The following is an 18,289-nucleotide window of genomic DNA, read 5'->3' as shown; positions in this document are numbered from 1 at the left end:
TGATTCTTTCTCGTGTTCGTCGCGATATACCATTCTATTTTCATTTCTCTTTCTCTCTCTCTGTCTCTCTCATTCTCATTTTCTCTCTCACTCTTTCTTTCTTTCTCTCTCTCTCTCTCTCTCTCTCTCTCTCTCTCTCTCTCTCACTCTCACGGCCGATGCCAACTACGGAATCCACTTGACATCATCGTTCATTATGAATTTCCGGACCTTTCTTTCTTTCTTTCTTTTTCTTTTCTTTTCTTTTCTTTTCTTTTTCTTTTTATTTCTTTTTTCTTTCTTCTTTTTTTTTTCTTTATGTCTTTCACTCTTTTTTTCTTGTTCTCTTTCTGTTTCTACGTTCGCACTTGTCTGTTTTCCTTTTTTGTGTTTTTCTTGTTCAGTGATAATGCAGTTAAAAGTGCATATTGCGGGTATATACTTTAATGTAATAGCGTTTAAATTTCTTCAATGTTATGTAAATTTGGTATTTTGTATGTATATATACGTATATGTATAAAATTGTATGCGCGTATGGATGTATGTATTTCGTTTTTATTTTTGTATAAATATAAATCGTAATTAGTATGTAATGTAATTATAGCGGGATAAATGATTTTATGAATTTTAGTAAATTAGTATATCACTTTTTGTATCATGTAATTATATTATAACTTTTACATTACATTATTTTTACGTATATACAAAAAGAAATTAGGTTATATGTAATAATACGCTGTAACCAATTATACACCAATTATATTGACGATACCATCTAATTATATATTAATATTTATAAACGATATTATAACTTGCATATTAAACGTTATTTTTATCTGGACATATCTTTTATATACGGTAAAAATGATCGATATATTAGATGAATGCATGTATAAATTTCTGCAAAATTATTGATTAAAATTAATATAAATATTTTCTCTATGAAAAAGAAATTGATCTTTGTTAAATATTCGTATTTCTTTCTTTTTGTTTTCAGTGTAATAATCAAATTCAATCAAAAACATGGTTAGAAGGCAACGTTTGGTCCGTCGTTTGTGCAATGGAGTTAGGATTACTCACGGAATCATCATTGAAAAATATTTCTATAAAAATGTTATCGGATGATGGGAAGATCGTGAAAAAAAGTTCATTAAACTGTTCCATAAATACGACAAATTTTGTATCGTCTTGGCCTTTCATCAACGACGAACGATCAAAATTTAAATTAGATAAAAATTATGTATCCAAGGCAAAATTAAAAAGACGACGTAAGGGAAGAAAAAAGTTGTGGTATAAAAAAAAATTGTCATCTGATAAAAAGGAGAATGAAGACATTTATAATTTGAGATCGAGTCCGATAAATAATAATTATAATGATGATGATGATGATGATGATGATGATGATGATGATGATGATGATGATGATGATGATGACGATAATAATAATAATAATAATAAACGTGATAATAATAAAATTGATAATTCTTTGGACAGTGATAGTGCTTTTGAAAAAAGTCTTGAAGATTATGAAGAAAGTAATGTTGGTAACACTGATTCGTTGAAACCTGATTGGTCGTACGTTGATCATAAAAAAGAAATTAAATCTACGCATTTCGACAATACAAAAACGCATTCAAACGATAGCATCAAAGATGATTCCGAAGAGACTATTTCTTTTTTACCATCAAATATAAAAATAGATAAAAACAAATGTGAACATTCGAAATTCGACGAAATTCACGACATACCTTTAGCTAAAAGATTATCGAACGAAATTAAAAAAGATGATATGGTAGATAATCTTTCAATGTGCTTTCGTGACTACAGTAGTAGTTCGACTTTTGCCGGGAAAAATTCGAATCAAAATTTAGCCGAGAACAAAACGCATGTTGAGAATAATACGTCGAATACGAAAAAAATTGAAGATATTAAAGTAAAAAAGGATAATTCTTGTAAGAATATTTTTGAGGAGGATGATATTGATCAGAATTTACGCAGAGTGACTAGGGGTCTGACAAAAATTAATAAGTCTGTTAATGAGAATTTTCTTGGAAGATTAGTATGGGGATGTTGTTCTGGTTGGTGGCCAGGTAAACTGAATATATATATGAATTGTATTATTCATTTATGTAATACATCACATTAAATAATAATATAATAATGAAATTGGTTAATTTAATTTGTTATAGCATTGATTATCGATGCAGAACATGTAGGAATGATTTCTGAACCTGGAAAATTATGGGTTTATTGGATCGGCGACTCGTTAATATCTCTTGTAAATATATGTATACATATATATCAATTTTACTATTTAATAAAAAAATCTTAACGTTTATTTTTTTCGTTCGTCTTTCCAGCTCAATGAAAAAACACAGATAAAACCGTTCACCGATAATTTAGAGTTAAGACTCAAACAAAAATCAGAATCTGCTGATAGCATGCAATCTATCGATTTAACCATTCAGGTTTGTATTAAAATATAATCTTTTTCTGCAATTATTCGTCTTTAAAAATTTTCATCAATTTTGTAGATGATACGTGAAAAGTGTGGCTGCTTGTTAACGAAACCTTATCATATTTGGGTACAGAAGAATTTCATTGATAAAACAAAAAGTAAGTTACATGACAAATTATATGAGAGAAACAAATATAAAAATAATACTTATATTATATTGATCTTTTTATTTAAATATAACATGATAAGAAGAGATTAAGTTCTACCCATATCCAGCTAAAATACAAGAGAGATTAGATTTTCTAAAAGAAAAAAATTCAAGAATTAATGAAAGATATATGTTGAATCAGAAACAACGTATGTAGCTCACATTAGCTCTAAGCATTACTTTTACTTTGTTCTTTTTATCATTTGACTGAGTACGAATATTTCTGAATTTTATATTTTCAGAATCATCCGAAAAAACTAAAAAACAAGTTGAGAAGTGTACTGATACGAGTTTTAACGAAAAGAATACTGAATTATTACCTTTGATGGAGCAACGGCCTGGCGTTATTGCTTGGGCAAAAATAGCTGGATACAATTGGTGGCCAGGTTGATATATCCCTCTATTGTTATAATACGATTTAATATTTTTATTTATTTTGTTATCTATTCTATAAAGATGATTTCGTACTTTTCATCTCGTTATATAGCTATGATCATTGATTATCGTGATTGCTGTCTGCGAGAGCCCAGTTTTGGTTGCCAATGGATAATGTGGTATGGCGATTATACATTTTCACAGGTAAATATTCGATCGCGTAACTTATATCTTATATGTGTAAATAAAATTATATACGAGTCTAAAGTCAATGGTAATTTTTGTATTATCTAATTTTGTAGATTTAAAAATATACAATTTTTTCAATCACTGTATGTATTATTTTAGATACACCATCGTGCATTTATGAAATTTATAGAAGGAATGGAAAAAATGCAGGAGTATATTCAACGTACGAAGAAACATTTTTATCTTCTTGGAGTTCTTGATGCTTCTAAGGTGAATTGGAAAAATGTTTATGTCGTTATTTTATAACACCATGAGTTTATCAATCAATATGTGGCTTATGCATTAAAGTCTCTGTATCTATATTAAGTTCCTGGAAAGTTTGACGTAATTATGTTACCATATGATTCGATATTGTTAAGCTAAAAGAAAATTTTGTTTACAGGATTATTATTTACGGCTCGGTTATGATACGGAAAACTGGACTATCGCAGATGCTATAACACATTCCTCACAACGCAACGTTTGTTCACAAGTAAGAAAAAGGTCCTTGACAGTACAGAAATGTTCAGAAGAATCAAAAAAATATTCTGCATTGATTTTAAGTAAATTAAATCAATTGAAAATAAATGTCACTGTTGATGATCAGCGAAAAAATGACATTATCAATAGTAGTTAGTTGATACTTCCATTAATATATTTGTTTACTTAAAGATAAGACGTATGACCGTATTTATATTTTTTTATATGAATATAATTTTTTTAGACATATTACATTTGATAAAAATTGGCAAAGCTGTAATAGAGGACATATGTTTAAGATGTTTAAAGATATCTCAAGAAGAAATGGAACAACATCCATTTTTTAAAGGATCTTTATGCAAAGATTGTTCGGTAAATCTCTAAAACATTGATTTTAAAATAATATAATTACTATCGCACTGATGACATTGTATATGATTATAGGAAATATTCAAACCATCTATTTTTGTGATCGGTACAGACAGTAAATGCGTACGTAGACGTACTTCAAAATGAATTTTATATATGCAATTAAATTTTAAATAATAAAAAAAAAATATTTGTTTACAGTATTTTTGCACCGTTTGTGCTGGATCTGGTACAGTAGTTATGTGTGACAATGAAAATTGTCCTCGGTGATTATTCTTTTTAAATATTTATAAATTAATATCTTTCATTTTATTATCTTTTACAGGTTATATCATTTCTATAACACTACTGATCGAGTTTATTGCAGAGTTTATTGCACTGCCTGCCTAAAGCATTTAATATATCCAAATGAGTACCATGATATACTTCTCGAAGATCCATGGAAATGCTTGCTTTGTAAAATGGATAATGTTTCTACACCAAACAGAGTAATAATACCACGGCCGGAATGGAAAGAAAAATTTACTCATATGTTTAGAACAAACCCTAATTCAAAAATGAAATTTGCAGTAGACAATAATTGGGTAAAGAGAAAAATGCGTGTCCTTTCGCTATTCGACGGCTTGGCTACTGGTAATGATATTAAGTCTAAAGCGGTGATATTAATTTCACAATTAATTTCACAAATTATTGTTCTCTTTCACAGGTTTGGTAGTACTCCTCAAATTGGGTATAAAAATCGAAGTATATTATGCTAGTGAGATCGACAAAGACGCTTTGACTGTTAGCTCTTCGCATTTTGGAGATCGTATTATTTATTTAGGAGACGTAAGAGACATAACCATACAAAAAATTAAAGAAATTGCTCCTATTGATTTGGTGATGGGTGGATCGCCATGTAACGACTTGAGTCTTGTAAATCCAGCACGGTTGGGTCTTCATGGTATCGACTGATTTATATGACCATATATATATATATATATATATATACACACACACACACACACATACATACATACATACAATTATTTAAATATCGATTCTAATTTCAGATCCTAATGGAACTGGTGTTTTATTCTTTGAATATAAACGCATCAAGGAATTAGTAAAAAAAGCTAATAACGGAAGACATTTATTTTGGTTATACGAAAACGTTGCCAATATGGAAACTAAGTATAGGTTAGAAATCAACAGGTAAACGTGTGGTTATTTAAAACAATAAATAAGTAAAATAAAAGATGAGATTTTTTACCGACTGTTTCTCTTGTTAAGATGTCTTGGACAGGAACCTGATGTGATAGATTCTGCAGATTTCTCACCTCAGCATCGATTAAGACTTTATTGGCATAACCTACCGATAAATGCGTATACTTTGCCGTCTGAAAATCAACATGATCTACAAGATGTACTTACGCCACATTGTAATCGATATGCTTTAGTAAAAAAAATCAGGACAGTGACGACAAATGTACATTCATTGAAACAAGGTATTATTTTAGTGTTATTCGATTTAAAATCTTAAAATATAACGATATATAACCTATATGTACAGCTACGTGCGTATAACCTATACATATATCTATACGTAATAACCTGAAATAAATATATATATATATATATTGTTAGGTAAACTAGCGCTGAAGCCAATTCTGATGAAAGACGAGAGTGATTTGTTATGGATAACGGAGCTCGAAGAGATATTTGGATTTCCACGGCACTACACTGACGTTAAAAACTTATCTGCGGAGAAACGCCAAAAACTAATTGGCAAGTCGTGGAGCGTACAGACGCTTTCCGCCATATTCCTACCGTTGCGCTCTCTATACGAGCACGACTAACTAAAGACGACTAAAGTATCGCCACTATTTTCATTTTATTTATATTTTTATAGAACGATGATATTTTGTTATAAATAATCGGAAATGAAGAAGAAAAGTGTTATATAATTTTGGAAGAAATGAAATTAATTTGAGATAATATATTTGAAACATCGGTAATGAAGAATCGAACTTAATTCTATAAAAGGTTATGTTTAATTATGATAAATCGAAAAAATTGTTTTTTAAACAAGTCATGTGGTCACAAATTGTTAGATATATTTTTTATTTATCGTTAAACGTATTTCTTTTCTGTTTTTTTTTAAACATAATTAAATCAAAAAGAAAAAAGACGATTTTTATTTTACAGTGATAAATGGTAAAGAACAAATTTAATTCAAGTGTTTCTTTGTACTCTCTTGTGTATTTTCACTTTCTTTTTTTTTTTTTTATAAGATTTTCTTGGATAAGTTTCATCTTATGAACAGTGAATGGTTAAAATAGTTATTTAGTTTTCTTAAAATAGATGATTCAACTCGACATTTGTCTATTTTCATATCTCATACGGAAATATCCTCTACGTGGATCACGACTCGTTGGTAAAGCATCGTTACCACCTGCGTATGGTACATTGCGTTGATTTAACTGAAGTAAATTAACAGGTATAGGTATAGATCCTATTAAACAATTAACGTGTCGCATAAGTGACAGCGGTAATGGCGTATTTATATACACTTCTTCTTTATCCATATCAATCCCTCGAATTATTCCTATAATATCAGATAAAATCAAGAAGATAGGTTAGATAGGATTAGCTCGTTGAATAAAGTGATCATAAAAAATTTCAATGCTAAAAGGAAAGAAAACGTGAGGAAGCAATATATTACTTATTTGTAATTTACCATAGCCATAGCAAGTACACAAAGGTGCTCTGGTTAATATACGAGGTATCGATAGAATAACATCTTGCAATAAATCACTTGTTAAATCAATGCCGCACAGAGCAACCATGTTACCATTGATTACAGTTAATACACGTGAAGGCGGTACGCATTCTCGTAATAGAGCGATAGTTAAAGAAGCAAAAGGTGCCCTGCAAAAAAATATGTATATGAGTATATATATACATAAATCATATTAATAAGATATATATTTTATAGCAGATGTTAGCAGAAAATATATAAATCTCGAACATCGATGCGAAGCGAAATTATTAAGTGACTTTGTACTAACACAAATGGCACAGCTTCGTTGATGCTGAGTGATGCAGATGTGGCAGGAAATCTAAACAATTTTTATTTAAAAATCTAATATTTCGTAGGAAGAAAAAATAATAAAAGAAAAGAAAAGAATTTTTAATATCTCACGTAGAATTTCCATTGGAATTTACAATTCCACTTAGATAAGAAATCATTGCGAGTTCGCGTTGTTGATAAGGCTCCATGTTCCATGAATCATTTGTTGATTCCTGTTTTTTCTCAGCATTTGTATTTATAACTTGTAGCTCATGTAAACATGGCTTATTCCAATCCGTAATATTTTTACTCCACGAAAAGCCTGTAAAAGTCTATGAAAAAAAAAATTTTTTTTTCATTATTACATAATATGTAATTTAAAAAATATTTTTTACGGAGATGATAGCACCTACTTGTTGATCAATAATATCGCTACTCAGTAAATTCGGATAATTATTTTTTGTCCTTTCTGACATTATTTGTAGGACGAACGAAGGCCGAAAGAGCTTGATCGTAAACACTACGATATCCCATCCTATTCCTTGTGTGAAACCCATTGTATTTATAATTATCGGTAAACGTGACATAGTCGGACAACTTAACAATTTATTCGCCAACAACTTAACACTTTCGATATACCTCGTGATACACCGAGTAACATTTACATCTCCTATGTACAATTGATAAACTGGTGTTTTTAAATGTGTAAAATTAGGTCCAGCTAACGGCTCCTCGATCAAACTATAAGATATACTGCCAGGCGGAGTACATTCATTTTGACCAGGATCAACATCCACCAAAACGACCATCCGAGAAGTCGGTAATAACGTGTTTATTAAGTAACGTACGGTAGTAGATTTCCCAACATTTTTACCACCTGCTATTAATGTACACGACCAGTCATGAGAATACCAACGATTAAGGATTTTTTCAGCAAGTATTCCTGTGACAGTCGGATCGATTACCAATCTTTTATAATTATGATTATCGAAATAAAGATTGGATTGCAATATCATTTCAGCTCTCCTTGTGTCCGTCCAGGAATAATTTTTGACGTTGCGAATTTTAGGAAATAATTTTATTGGATAGTAAGTATTAACGAACGTTGTTAAATTGTTCTCCAAATTCCATAAAATAATCACTGCCATACCCGGTCTGCATCGATTAATATCGCATTGCAATGCATTTTTTATGTCAGGATTAATACCTTCCTGAGATAAATATGTCCAAATATCTTTGATGTCGGACATCAAAAATTTTTTACTCGTTTCTACAGCTACGAGACTGTATCCTCTGGGAGAATATACTTCTATTGGAGAATTTGACGTAGTAATGTGAGACCCATACACCTCTATAGCACCGTACAATACATTTATCACTAGCTTCCCAGTAAAACAAAAACTTGTCTTTTCTTGCATAATCACTAATACTTTATTATGCAAACAATATAAGTGTAGCTTCTCATTATAATTTGACGTGGACGTGTTCGATTTTTCTTTCACTATTTTAGATTCAATACTTTGTCCGTCGATATTACGCATCGTTGAATCTTCAGTGCATTCTTGCATTTCATTGTTTTTTGTAACTGTTGTTTTTTTTTCAGGAATATCATATTTAGATTGCGATTTTTCATTGCAATTCATAAATTTCATTCTCTGATTTTTCCTGTGACCATATTGAATAGTAGAAATCTCGTTTGGATTTATAGATTCGGCAACGATATGTGCATTGTCATTATCAATACAGGCATCATTTTGTAACGTATCCAAATCATTAAATATTTTTTGTAAAGATTTATTTTTATTTCCTTCTAACGAATCTGTTATATTTGACATAGACATATTCTGTCAAACAAAATAGAATTGTTATTTGAAAATATTGATAAAAAAAAATTTGCTAAAAAGAGTTGAAAGATATTATTAAAATGTTATGTTAATACTTCCACGATCGTCGAAGAATCAAGACTTCTATGCGTTTCAAATGTGCTGTTCTGTATCTTTACTGTACCATATGTGGTCGAATCTATGATCTTGCAATCATTCGATTTAAGAGAAACATTCGTATCATCTAAAATTACGATAATTATTTGCAAGATATCTTAATATAAATGCTAGAGTCGTGCATACATAAAGATAAGTTATACATTCTATAATTCCGTCGTTACTTTTAGATAACAATTTAATAGTTTTTTTGGCCTTCGTATTAAATGCATTGTAATTTTTGCCTTTTTTTTGCTCAAATGCAGTATATTCTGGTAAAGAATTCCTTCTGTTGGACGTATCCTTAGATTTCTTAAGATAATGTTTATCAAGATCGCAAGATATATCCATTCTGTTATCTTCTCAAGAAAAAAAAGTATTAGAATATAGTATATAACAATGTAAAATAAGAAGTTTTTAAATGATTACCTTATATATGTTTCCTCTTGTACTATTATTTAATTCATAGATATTAAATATCAATACTAATTATGTTTATTTAGTATTGCATGTTTTGACAAAGAAAAATATGCGTAGAATCTAACCTTAATAAAAATTCCTATGAGTTAAAGGTATTGTTTGTAATAGTTTAGTCATGTGGCATGGCGGGCTCTCGAATTAATTTGAAAATGATGTCAACTAACTTCCTCTATTTTCATTTCATTCATTGAACGAATGCATAGAATATTTTATAAATATTTATTAATCGTTAATGAGTTATTTTTTATGAAATTTATGTTAAAACAAAAGATAAAGTTTGATAAAAATAAAAATAGAAAAAAATTATATATATATGTGTGTGTTAAAAAAAACATAAAGTATGTGTAATTGAAAGAATTTGATTCCAGATGGCGCTTAAGTAGTTGTTCCGTAAGATAGCTTATAGTCTTACTTCTTTTAATGAAATACTGATAGTACATAACTGTACTTGGTGAATACATACAGTTTAGTATCTACTAACAAAAATGGAGATACCAGTTACGTATTGTTTGTGTGGTCGTTCTTATGATGCCGAACAATTTATGATACAATGCGATATTTGCAAGGAATGGTACCACGGCGGGTAAGTCTTGTGAAAAGAATCCATTGAAAAAAAGACACGTGTAACATGAAAATATAAAAAATTATATTAAGTAAATGTTTTCAAACTCGCAGCATTTTTTCGACGATTTTAATTAATTTACAATGATACAGAGAATTCTAGAGATTGTATATGTTCATAAGTATTTTCAAACTTTCATCCAGAAATATGTATGACTGTATACAAAGGAATGTTTGTTGATAGTGCCATAACCTATAAATTTGATGATTATGTTGTGATCTGCTATTTGATATTTAGATGCTATCTACTAGTATAAAACGTTCTAATATCTTTCCTCTAAAGTATTTTCTAAAAGGAAATTTATATATATTAGTTTCAACGATAGATAAATAATTTTTTAATATTGTTATTTTTTCTTCAAACAAAGTTTTATTATATTTTTTAAAGTTTTCGATATTAACATTGCTTACTTTATATTTCTGCAAAGGTGTGTAACTCTAAAAGAGTACATGTCAATAGACCTTGATAAATATCATTGTCCTAAATGCGAAACGATATGTGGTCCGTCTATCAGTAAGTAAAAGGATATAATTTATCATTTACCGTATTGATGTAATAAGATTAAATATTTATTTCATATTTATTTTTCAGTGAAAACTAGATTGAATTGGCACAGACACGATTATACCGAAGTAGATGCAGATTCTAAACCTGTTCAAACTGGAACTCCAGTATTCATTAGAGAATTGAAATCCAGACATTTTCCTAAAGCTGATGATATAGTTAAACATGTCAGGGGACAACAATTAACGTTGCAGTATCTACAAACTAATGGATTTGAGACACCTATCATTATCGACGGCAAAGATGGTCTTGATATGAGCGTACCTCCTCCAAACTTTAGCGTTTATGACGTTGAAAGTTATATAGGTAAAATAATGCTTCCGATAATTCTACGTAAATATATTAAGTAAAAAAGATGTTTATTAATATTCACGAATATGTTATCTACTCAGGTGGAGATCGTGAAATGGATGTGATAGATGTTACAAGACAAAGTAACATTCGAATGAAATTACGAGACTTCGTAGAATATTACAATTCCCCTTGTCGGACAAGGGTTTTTAATGTGATAAGTCTCGAATTTACAAATACTGGGTATATCCATATTCATTGCCTTGCCATATATGGCTTTAATCGTATATAGGACGTATATGTATAAATTGACAAATAAACGTTGCAGTCTTTCACCAATGGTCGAAGCACCATACATCGCGCGCAAACTTGACTGGGTAAACTCTGTTTGGCCACGCGATTGGCCCGAGGAAAGCGATATAAAGCGTCCTGAAGTACAAAAATATTGCCTAATGGGAGTCAAAGACAGTTTCACAGATTTTCATATAGATTTTGGCGGGACTTCCGTATGGTATCATGTATTAAGGGGGGAAAAAGTGTTTTACCTTATAAAACCGACACCAGCAAATTTACAATTATATCAGCACTGGATGTGCAGTTCAACACAGAGTGAAACTTTCTTTGGAGACCAGGCTGATGCATGTTACAAATGCGTTATTAAACAGGGCCAGACTATGATGATACCAACTGGTTGGATACACGCTGTCTTAACTCCAGTCGATTCTTTGGTTTTCGGTGGAAATTTTGTACACAGTCTCAATATTCCTATGCAGATACAGTAAGTACGTAAGTGGGTGTAAAGTGTAAATTCTTACACATTTATTGCTTCTCATTAACAGTTATATTTTATAGGATATATGAGTTGGAAAGAAAGATGAAAACTCCTACCAAATTTCAATATCCTGGTTTTGAAACGGTTAATTGGTTTGCTGCAAAGAAATTGCTCAAAGAACTGAAGGAATTAAATAACGAAGAAAAGAAATGTCCGCCATATTTTTTACAAGGTGTCAGAGCGTTATTAAGTATTTTAAAACAATGGAACACTGATAAAGACGTAAGAAAAATATTTTTATATATTTATTTTTTTGTAGAAAGTAAACAAACAAAAAAAAAAAGAAGCAATTACCTCGAGATTTTTAACCGATCTTATTTAATATTTTCATACAGTACAATATGGTCAGCAGAAGTCAAATACCGGATACGATAAATAGTCAAAAATTATTGAAAGACTTTAGCAAAGAAATACGACATGCGGAGAGATATTTAATGTCATTAAATCCTCCTAAACCGGAACGTGAAAGTAAACGAAAGAAAAAGAAGCCGTTGAATAAAGATTTCGTAGATTACGATGTTGCAGATAAAATGGCAGAAAATCCTTTTAAAGCGACGTTAAAGGAAACGAATAAAGTTGGGACTTTAATTAACGATAATATGTCGACTAATCGACCGCCATTAAAATTAACTTTATCGAAACCCGTAATGTACCCTTACGTTAAAAATAGTTCAATGGAAGAGAAACATGTTAATAATTCTACACAGAAACGTACAGCCAAGCCAGGAAAACAAAGTCCAACTGTTATCAGATTTAAATTAGGAAACAACGAAGTTGTTAGAAGTACAAACGATAATATCAATTTACAAAATAATTTTCCGTCGAATCATACTACTGTAGTAACGAAAGAACTCGCTTGGAATCGAACATCCGTATATGATTTTCATGACGGTAGCAATGAAAGTGATTATGGTAGATTTACTATAGACGAGTCTCCGAAAAGAAGAAGAAATTCTAAATCCAACACGCAGAAACGATTTAAGAGAGATTACGATGGCGATGTCGACGTTTTGAATGATATGCCAAAAAATGGTATTGAGGAATTATTAAAAGCATCCGCGTATACATTGGGAAATGCTCCTCAAAGATTAGACATTACGTATGTAAAATATTTTTCAATTTGTTTTTTAATAATTATGAAATGTACAATAGTCATATTTACAATTATTTTAGACCATCCACGATTCCGCAGTACAGTCAACCTGTGCCACCACCTCCTACAGGGTAAGTCGTTATATACGTTTTGCAAGATTACTCAACGACATAACGTTGTATAAAAATATTGTTGCATTATTTAATATCGCATTAAAATGATTTCTAATTGCAAAGCATGAAAATATAATTATTATTTTGTCAATGTAAAAATATTGATTTGTCCGACTTAAAGTAATTTCTTTAGCTTGATTTTAGAACATATATAGATAGTACACAGTTCGATTTTATTTATTTTAGCTTTATTTTATTTTTTGGTGTCTTAGTATTTATAAATTGAAAACGGCTAGTTCTGACAGGGCATCACCATCGACTCGTGAAGCCATTGCCGGGATGTTATCATTCAGCGAGCAGTGTTACTCGACAACGTCGACTAACTCCACGAAATCAACAAAAACGGAAAAGACACAACGTAACAACGACAATGACGATGACGATCAATTAATAGAAAATATTGATAAAGTTCATCAAGATGATGATTTTAGTAAGTGAATGTGTATTTCCAAAAAAAAAATGTTGTATAGGATCAATTTAATGATTATTTGCTCGATTAATTCTTAGTTTATCCGGCTTTGGATGCTTCTGACGACGAAGATTATATTTTCAAGCCAAAAGCAAAAAGTCAGATAGATGAAGCATGGAATCCGAAAGCCAGAGTCGGACCACTCTTGCCGAAGACAAATCGACCGGCAAGAGAAGGAGTCAGGAAGACTTCTGTCGAAAAGGGATTGGAAGCAGCAGCTGCAAAACGGGCAAAACAAGCGGTAAATCGAGATTATTTTAAATTCGTATCACTAGGTCTCTCATTTTGTTATGAAAAACGATTTTACCATCTTACAAACTTATCCATACATATATATTTGCGATTAAATAGATATAATCTCTTATCAAAGAATATTTAAAATTTTTCAACATCTATATTTTAGTTATTCATTTAGATATATATAATATACTTTCATTATTACGTACTTATATCATATAGGGTGAATATCTGGATAACGACATGGACAAGATTACGAAGAAGAAATTGGTAGGCATATCATGATTCCTTCACATAAGTGTAGTATTCTGTAGATTTTGCTTAATATGTAAATATAAATAAATAGGTAGATCGAAATATTTATTATTATCATTTCGATTTCTTATTTAGTTATTAGATAGACATTTTCATTCATCTTTACATTTCATGCACGTATACTTCATTCTATGTTTATTTTTGATCAGTAGGTTTTCATCGCACAAGACAAATCATTACTATTTTTGTATACGTCAACTTTCTTTTTATTTGACTTATTAATTATAATTACTATCTACTGCTTACTATATTCTTTAATATCATATATTTATTGATATATTTTATACATAGTAAAAATAATTATATAAATTATTGTATGACAGAATACAACGAAGAGGACGTATAATAAGAAAAAACAAAAGGACACGTCTGTAACGCCTGGGCCAACTCCAATTGTATCTACAGAAAACATTGTGAAAACTAGCACTACATATGGATCAATATTAACAAGTCCAAATAGGCTGAAAGATGTTAAGGCTAAGTTAGCTGCACCAGTTCCAATTGGTAAAATATTCTTATATTTTGTCTTTATTATTATTATTGTTATTGTTATACTTTTGTCTACGAAATATGAGCTATAACATTCTTGAATTTTCAGAACGTAAACCTAGAAAGGGAATGAAAACGGCTAAACAACGTTTGGGAAAAATTTTAAAACTTCATAAAATGATGCATTAGACAAAGAACTGACATTGATAATTATAACATCACATCATTCTTTCATTGATAGATTAAACACGTAGTAGATGTAAATTGCTAATATAAATTGTAAATATATATCGGATAATTCGAAAAGGTGATACACCTTATATTTATTATTGTATCGTTTAATAGTTATTTTCTTGTCAGTTTCTTAAATTCATTTAACGTTTTATCATTTTTTTTTTTTTTTCTTTTTTTTCTTCAGAAATGATCGAACCGTTTTTAATATACGTATTACATTTAATATTCGTATTATATCTCAAAATTCGTGTTTTGTAATTAATTTATAAAATTTTAGTATGTAACGTGGGGCCTGAGAAAATGTAAGCTTAGTGCCCTTATGAATCTCACAGACTAATACAATTTATATAGTATGACAAGGTTTAATGAACTTTCTTTTTAATTGTAGGAATATAATATATAATGTAGATTTAATTTTAGGACTTTTGTTACTTAGTTCGTATTTATAGAGAGGCTGTAGAGTACAGAAATTGTTATACATTCAGTGTTATAGCAAACAGAATTTATTATTTTAGAAAGCAAACTTTATATTGTTATTCCATAGTATATTGTATACAAGCTGTATACAATTTTGTCGTCTGAGAAATCTTAATGTTTATTTATTATTATTATTACTATTATTATTATTATTATCATTACTATTATTATTATTATTATTATTAATAATTTACATTACATCATTATTATTATTATTATTATTATTATTAATTTGATTGAACAACATGAAAAACAAGTTATATAAAGGAAAATGGTTTTCTCATAAAAATTGAGATATAGTATAACTTTAAAGGATATTTAAAAATTTAATGTTAATCTTTTATCTTAACATCTTCATATAATGTGTTTAGTATTTTATATTTAACGATAAATATAAGATATAAATATATAAGCAGAAAGATTTGCTTTTATCTTGGCTTTACTCTATTAAAAGAGTTATCTTTTTCAAATTGACATTAATTAAATAAATAATTATTAAGAAAAAAATATTAACGTATATCATTTTTCGTACTAATTGTAAAGAAGTATTGTAGGTTATAAATTAATCTTTAATCACGTAATTATGCTTGTAAATATTAAGATATAATGATATAATATTCATAAAAAATTTCTGATCGGATATACGATAACTACATATGAAAATTATTAAAATTAAAAAAAAAAAAAAGGATATATATATACTGAAGGGTTGTGACAAATTACTTTTACAATGATTTATAATTTTGTTAGCATAACTATTTCTAGTTAAAAAAGCAATATCTGGTAATATGGAAAAAAAAATTCATCGTAGATCTTATTGGATCACGATGGCATATTCTTATGAATGATATGTAGTCATGTTTTTCAATTCTTAGTTTAAAAGATAATACTGTACATTATATATTGTCATCAAGCGTTTACTTAATAGCAGGCTGTATACATTTATGTAAGATAAAATAATCAAATGAGAAAATACGATAAGGAAAAATTCTGTATAAAATCAAGTGTATGATTCGATCGATTTGTATGAATTTTTAATGTCTGGGCTTATATATATTTAAGAAAATAATATTTAACGAAACTTGTATTTTTTAATATCTTTAATCAGCATTATATATTCACTATCGCGCATATATATATATATATAGTTAATATATTTTATACTTAGTAGTATACATGCAATATACGATTAATTTTTTTATTAACATAAAAGAGGACTTGAACAACACTTATTTATAATATTTAAACGCTATTATTATTATTATTATTATTATTATTATTATTATTATTATTATTATCATCATCATTATTATTATCGTCCAGACATACTATAACTAATTATATGGCTAAGAGGCTGCAGAGTATAATTTTATGCGACGAATCAGATTTATTCGGAAATATATTCAGTTAAAAAGCGCTTTGCTATATATACTTATAATTAATATTCTTGAAACATACTTGGTTGAATTTTACATTGAAGACATGGAATTTGTGCTCTTACAATTCTTGCTCTAGATATTTGTAAAGTGTCAACTTATAAAAACGTAACATTGTGCATTTACACGAGCAATTTATGTAGATACTTGCAAAATGACTGATTTGTACACCGAAGCATATGCACTGGAAGAACAAAAGAAAAAAGAAAAAAAAAACAATAGAAACTTATCAATAAGATTTTGTTAAACGAACGTTTTTACTATATGCTAATATATATATATATATAAATATGAACACCACTAAAAGATCTGATTACGTTAATGATAAATTCTGATAATCAAATTAACATAATATGAATTTTATATAATATTATGCTTTCCTTGCAAAAAGCGGTCATAAAAAAAAAATACAATCTCCTGCAGATACATCGATAAAAAAAAAAAAGAAATATTAAAATATATATTAATTGTGTACTGCAATCTCTAATGTGTTCAATAAATTATAAATAACACTATGTAAATTATATAATGTATGATTCAAAATATGTTAAACATTTTGAAGCACAAAATCTCAAATAAAAGTAAATGGTATCTATTTTCATTAAATGCTTTCTTATTATCTTTTTTTTTTTATTTTTTAGTTTTAACAAAATCCCATCTGATTTAATTTGAAGATTTAATGATTATAAAATAATCATGCATTTATATTATATTTATTAAATATATAATCTAAATAATAGAGGATTTGTTTGAAGGTTATATAAGTTTTGAGACAATGTTAAAATAATATAATTTTGATACAAAATTGTATTATACGTACACACTGAAAAATTTTATACTCACTGTCATCAGTGGCTTAGAGATATAAACAACAAACAAAGAAGTTAGGTTCCAACGACTTTCAAATGTGATAAGTTAGTATGCCGTCGGCTTTCGAAGAGTAAACATCTCAAATCTTTCGCTCCGTTATTAACACATTATTTAAACGATTTTTTCGATAATTTAATATTTATTTACAAATATTTAGAACATCATAATATATTCTCCTAGTTATTAATCGTTACAATATAATTATTTATAATAATTAAGTTAACGTGATTGTTTAACCAATAGAACATTAGTTTAAATATTATATGGATATCCAATATATTTAGAATATAAGCATTATTATATAATTATATTATAAACATTGATAATAAACGTAGGACAAGTTGACCGAAAAATTATTGACCACCTACTGCGTCTCAATAGCTTTGTTTATTCTTGAGAAAAAGATGACAATACATTTGCAACAAATCTTTTGAAATAAATATATAGACAATATTAAATATTCAGAAAATATTATAATAAATAATAATTTGTAAGCTTGTCAATAGTTTTCTTCCATTAAAAATATACGTTTTTTATTATCTTTTTTTATTGTACAGCTCTATTCAATTTCCATAGCTT

At 28.6% G+C, this 18,289-nt stretch overlaps 3 protein-coding genes across 19 annotated transcripts in view; 2 read left to right on the top strand and 1 right to left on the bottom strand.

The window, feature by feature from the left end:
* Positions 1-6,198, top strand: part of LOC127067434 (DNA (cytosine-5)-methyltransferase 3B-like) — an 84,835-nt gene extending 78,637 nt beyond the window's left edge. For 9 of the 10 annotated variants that reach the window (XM_051002310.1, XM_051002307.1, XM_051002317.1 and 6 more), the window contains 17 exons: positions 977-2,069; positions 2,169-2,257; positions 2,340-2,447; positions 2,514-2,595; positions 2,687-2,794; positions 2,888-3,031; positions 3,133-3,224; positions 3,369-3,479; positions 3,652-3,880; positions 3,973-4,100; positions 4,173-4,220; positions 4,299-4,363; positions 4,465-4,730; positions 4,804-5,040; positions 5,150-5,291; positions 5,370-5,584; positions 5,724-6,198. In XM_051002310.1, coding sequence (XP_050858267.1) covers positions 977-2,069; positions 2,169-2,257; positions 2,340-2,447; positions 2,514-2,595; positions 2,687-2,794; positions 2,888-3,031; positions 3,133-3,224; positions 3,369-3,479; positions 3,652-3,880; positions 3,973-4,100; positions 4,173-4,220; positions 4,299-4,363; positions 4,465-4,730; positions 4,804-5,040; positions 5,150-5,291; positions 5,370-5,584; positions 5,724-5,935 — 3,369 coding nt within the window. In that variant the 3' untranslated portion in view covers positions 5,936-6,198. Of the gene's footprint in view, positions 520-976; positions 2,070-2,168; positions 2,258-2,339; positions 2,448-2,513; positions 2,596-2,686; positions 2,795-2,887; positions 3,032-3,132; positions 3,225-3,368; positions 3,480-3,651; positions 3,881-3,972; positions 4,101-4,172; positions 4,221-4,298; positions 4,364-4,464; positions 4,731-4,803; positions 5,041-5,149; positions 5,292-5,369; positions 5,585-5,723 lie in introns of all 10 variants that reach the window. The other variant, XM_051002309.1, reaches the window with a different exon arrangement.
* A 120-nt stretch (positions 6,199-6,318) lies between these two features.
* Positions 6,319-9,724, bottom strand: LOC127067444 (polynucleotide 5'-hydroxyl-kinase NOL9). Of its 5 annotated transcripts, none has more exons than XM_051002344.1 (8): positions 9,558-9,724; positions 9,314-9,487; positions 9,089-9,216; positions 7,563-8,993; positions 7,282-7,481; positions 7,148-7,198; positions 6,817-7,007; positions 6,319-6,684 (listed from the first exon to the last, which is right to left on the bottom strand). In XM_051002344.1, the coding sequence occupies exons 2-8, from the start codon at positions 9,477-9,479 to the stop codon at positions 6,446-6,448; spliced, it is 2,406 nt and encodes an 801-aa protein (XP_050858301.1). In that variant the 5' UTR covers positions 9,480-9,487; positions 9,558-9,724; the 3' UTR covers positions 6,319-6,445. The 5 variants fall into 5 exon arrangements, with proteins under 5 accessions (XP_050858301.1, XP_050858302.1, XP_050858299.1 ...); XM_051002345.1 differs by having other exon boundaries at positions 9,095-9,216; XM_051002342.1 differs by having other exon boundaries at positions 9,293-9,487; positions 9,558-9,723.
* Positions 9,725-10,026: 302 nt separating this feature from the next.
* On the top strand, positions 10,027-17,441 carry LOC127067651 (histone lysine demethylase PHF8-like). Of its 4 annotated transcripts, none has more exons than XM_051002850.1 (13): positions 10,027-10,191; positions 10,658-10,743; positions 10,822-11,100; positions 11,187-11,328; positions 11,414-11,863; positions 11,938-12,139; positions 12,253-13,016; positions 13,091-13,141; positions 13,396-13,613; positions 13,691-13,893; positions 14,112-14,159; positions 14,528-14,708; positions 14,803-17,441. In XM_051002850.1, exons 1-13 carry the CDS (start codon positions 10,094-10,096, stop codon positions 14,880-14,882), a joined length of 2,802 nt encoding a protein of 933 aa, XP_050858807.1. In that variant the 5' UTR covers positions 10,027-10,093; the 3' UTR covers positions 14,883-17,441. The 4 variants fall into 4 exon arrangements, with proteins under 4 accessions (XP_050858807.1, XP_050858810.1, XP_050858809.1 ...); XM_051002852.1 differs by having other exon boundaries at positions 10,028-10,191; positions 13,429-13,613; XM_051002851.1 differs by having other exon boundaries at positions 10,028-10,191; positions 13,420-13,613.
* The last annotated feature ends 848 nt before the right edge of the window (positions 17,442-18,289 follow it).

Source organism: Vespula vulgaris, chromosome 11 (genome assembly GCF_905475345.1).
Source record: "Vespula vulgaris chromosome 11, iyVesVulg1.1, whole genome shotgun sequence".
NCBI classification, from domain to species: Eukaryota; Metazoa; Arthropoda; class Insecta; order Hymenoptera; family Vespidae; genus Vespula; species Vespula vulgaris.
The sequence above is the reverse complement of the archived record's forward strand: the minus strand, read 5'-3'. Positions and strand labels throughout refer to the sequence as shown.

Bases quoted from the DNA above. Each gene is read 5' to 3' on its own strand.
- LOC127067444 (XM_051002342.1), bottom strand. From the start codon at position 9,479: ATGGATATATCTTGCGATCTTGATAAACATTATCTTAAGAAATCTAAG. The intron at 8,994-9,088 runs GTATTAACATAA...TTTGTTTGACAG, and splicing joins ATTCTTCGACGATCGTGGAA to AATATGTCTATGTCAAATAT. The intron at 7,199-7,281 runs GTGAGATATTAA...AAAATTGTTTAG, and splicing joins AATTCCAATGGAAATTCTAC to ATTTCCTGCCACATCTGCAT.
- LOC127067651 (XM_051002850.1), top strand. From the start codon at position 10,094: ATGGAGATACCAGTTACGTATTGTTTGTGTGGTCGTTCTTATGATGCC. The intron at 10,192-10,657 runs GTAAGTCTTGTG...ATTTCTGCAAAG, and splicing joins AAGGAATGGTACCACGGCGG to GTGTGTAACTCTAAAAGAGT. The intron at 12,140-12,252 runs GTAAGAAAAATA...ATTTTCATACAG, and splicing joins AATGGAACACTGATAAAGAC to TACAATATGGTCAGCAGAAG.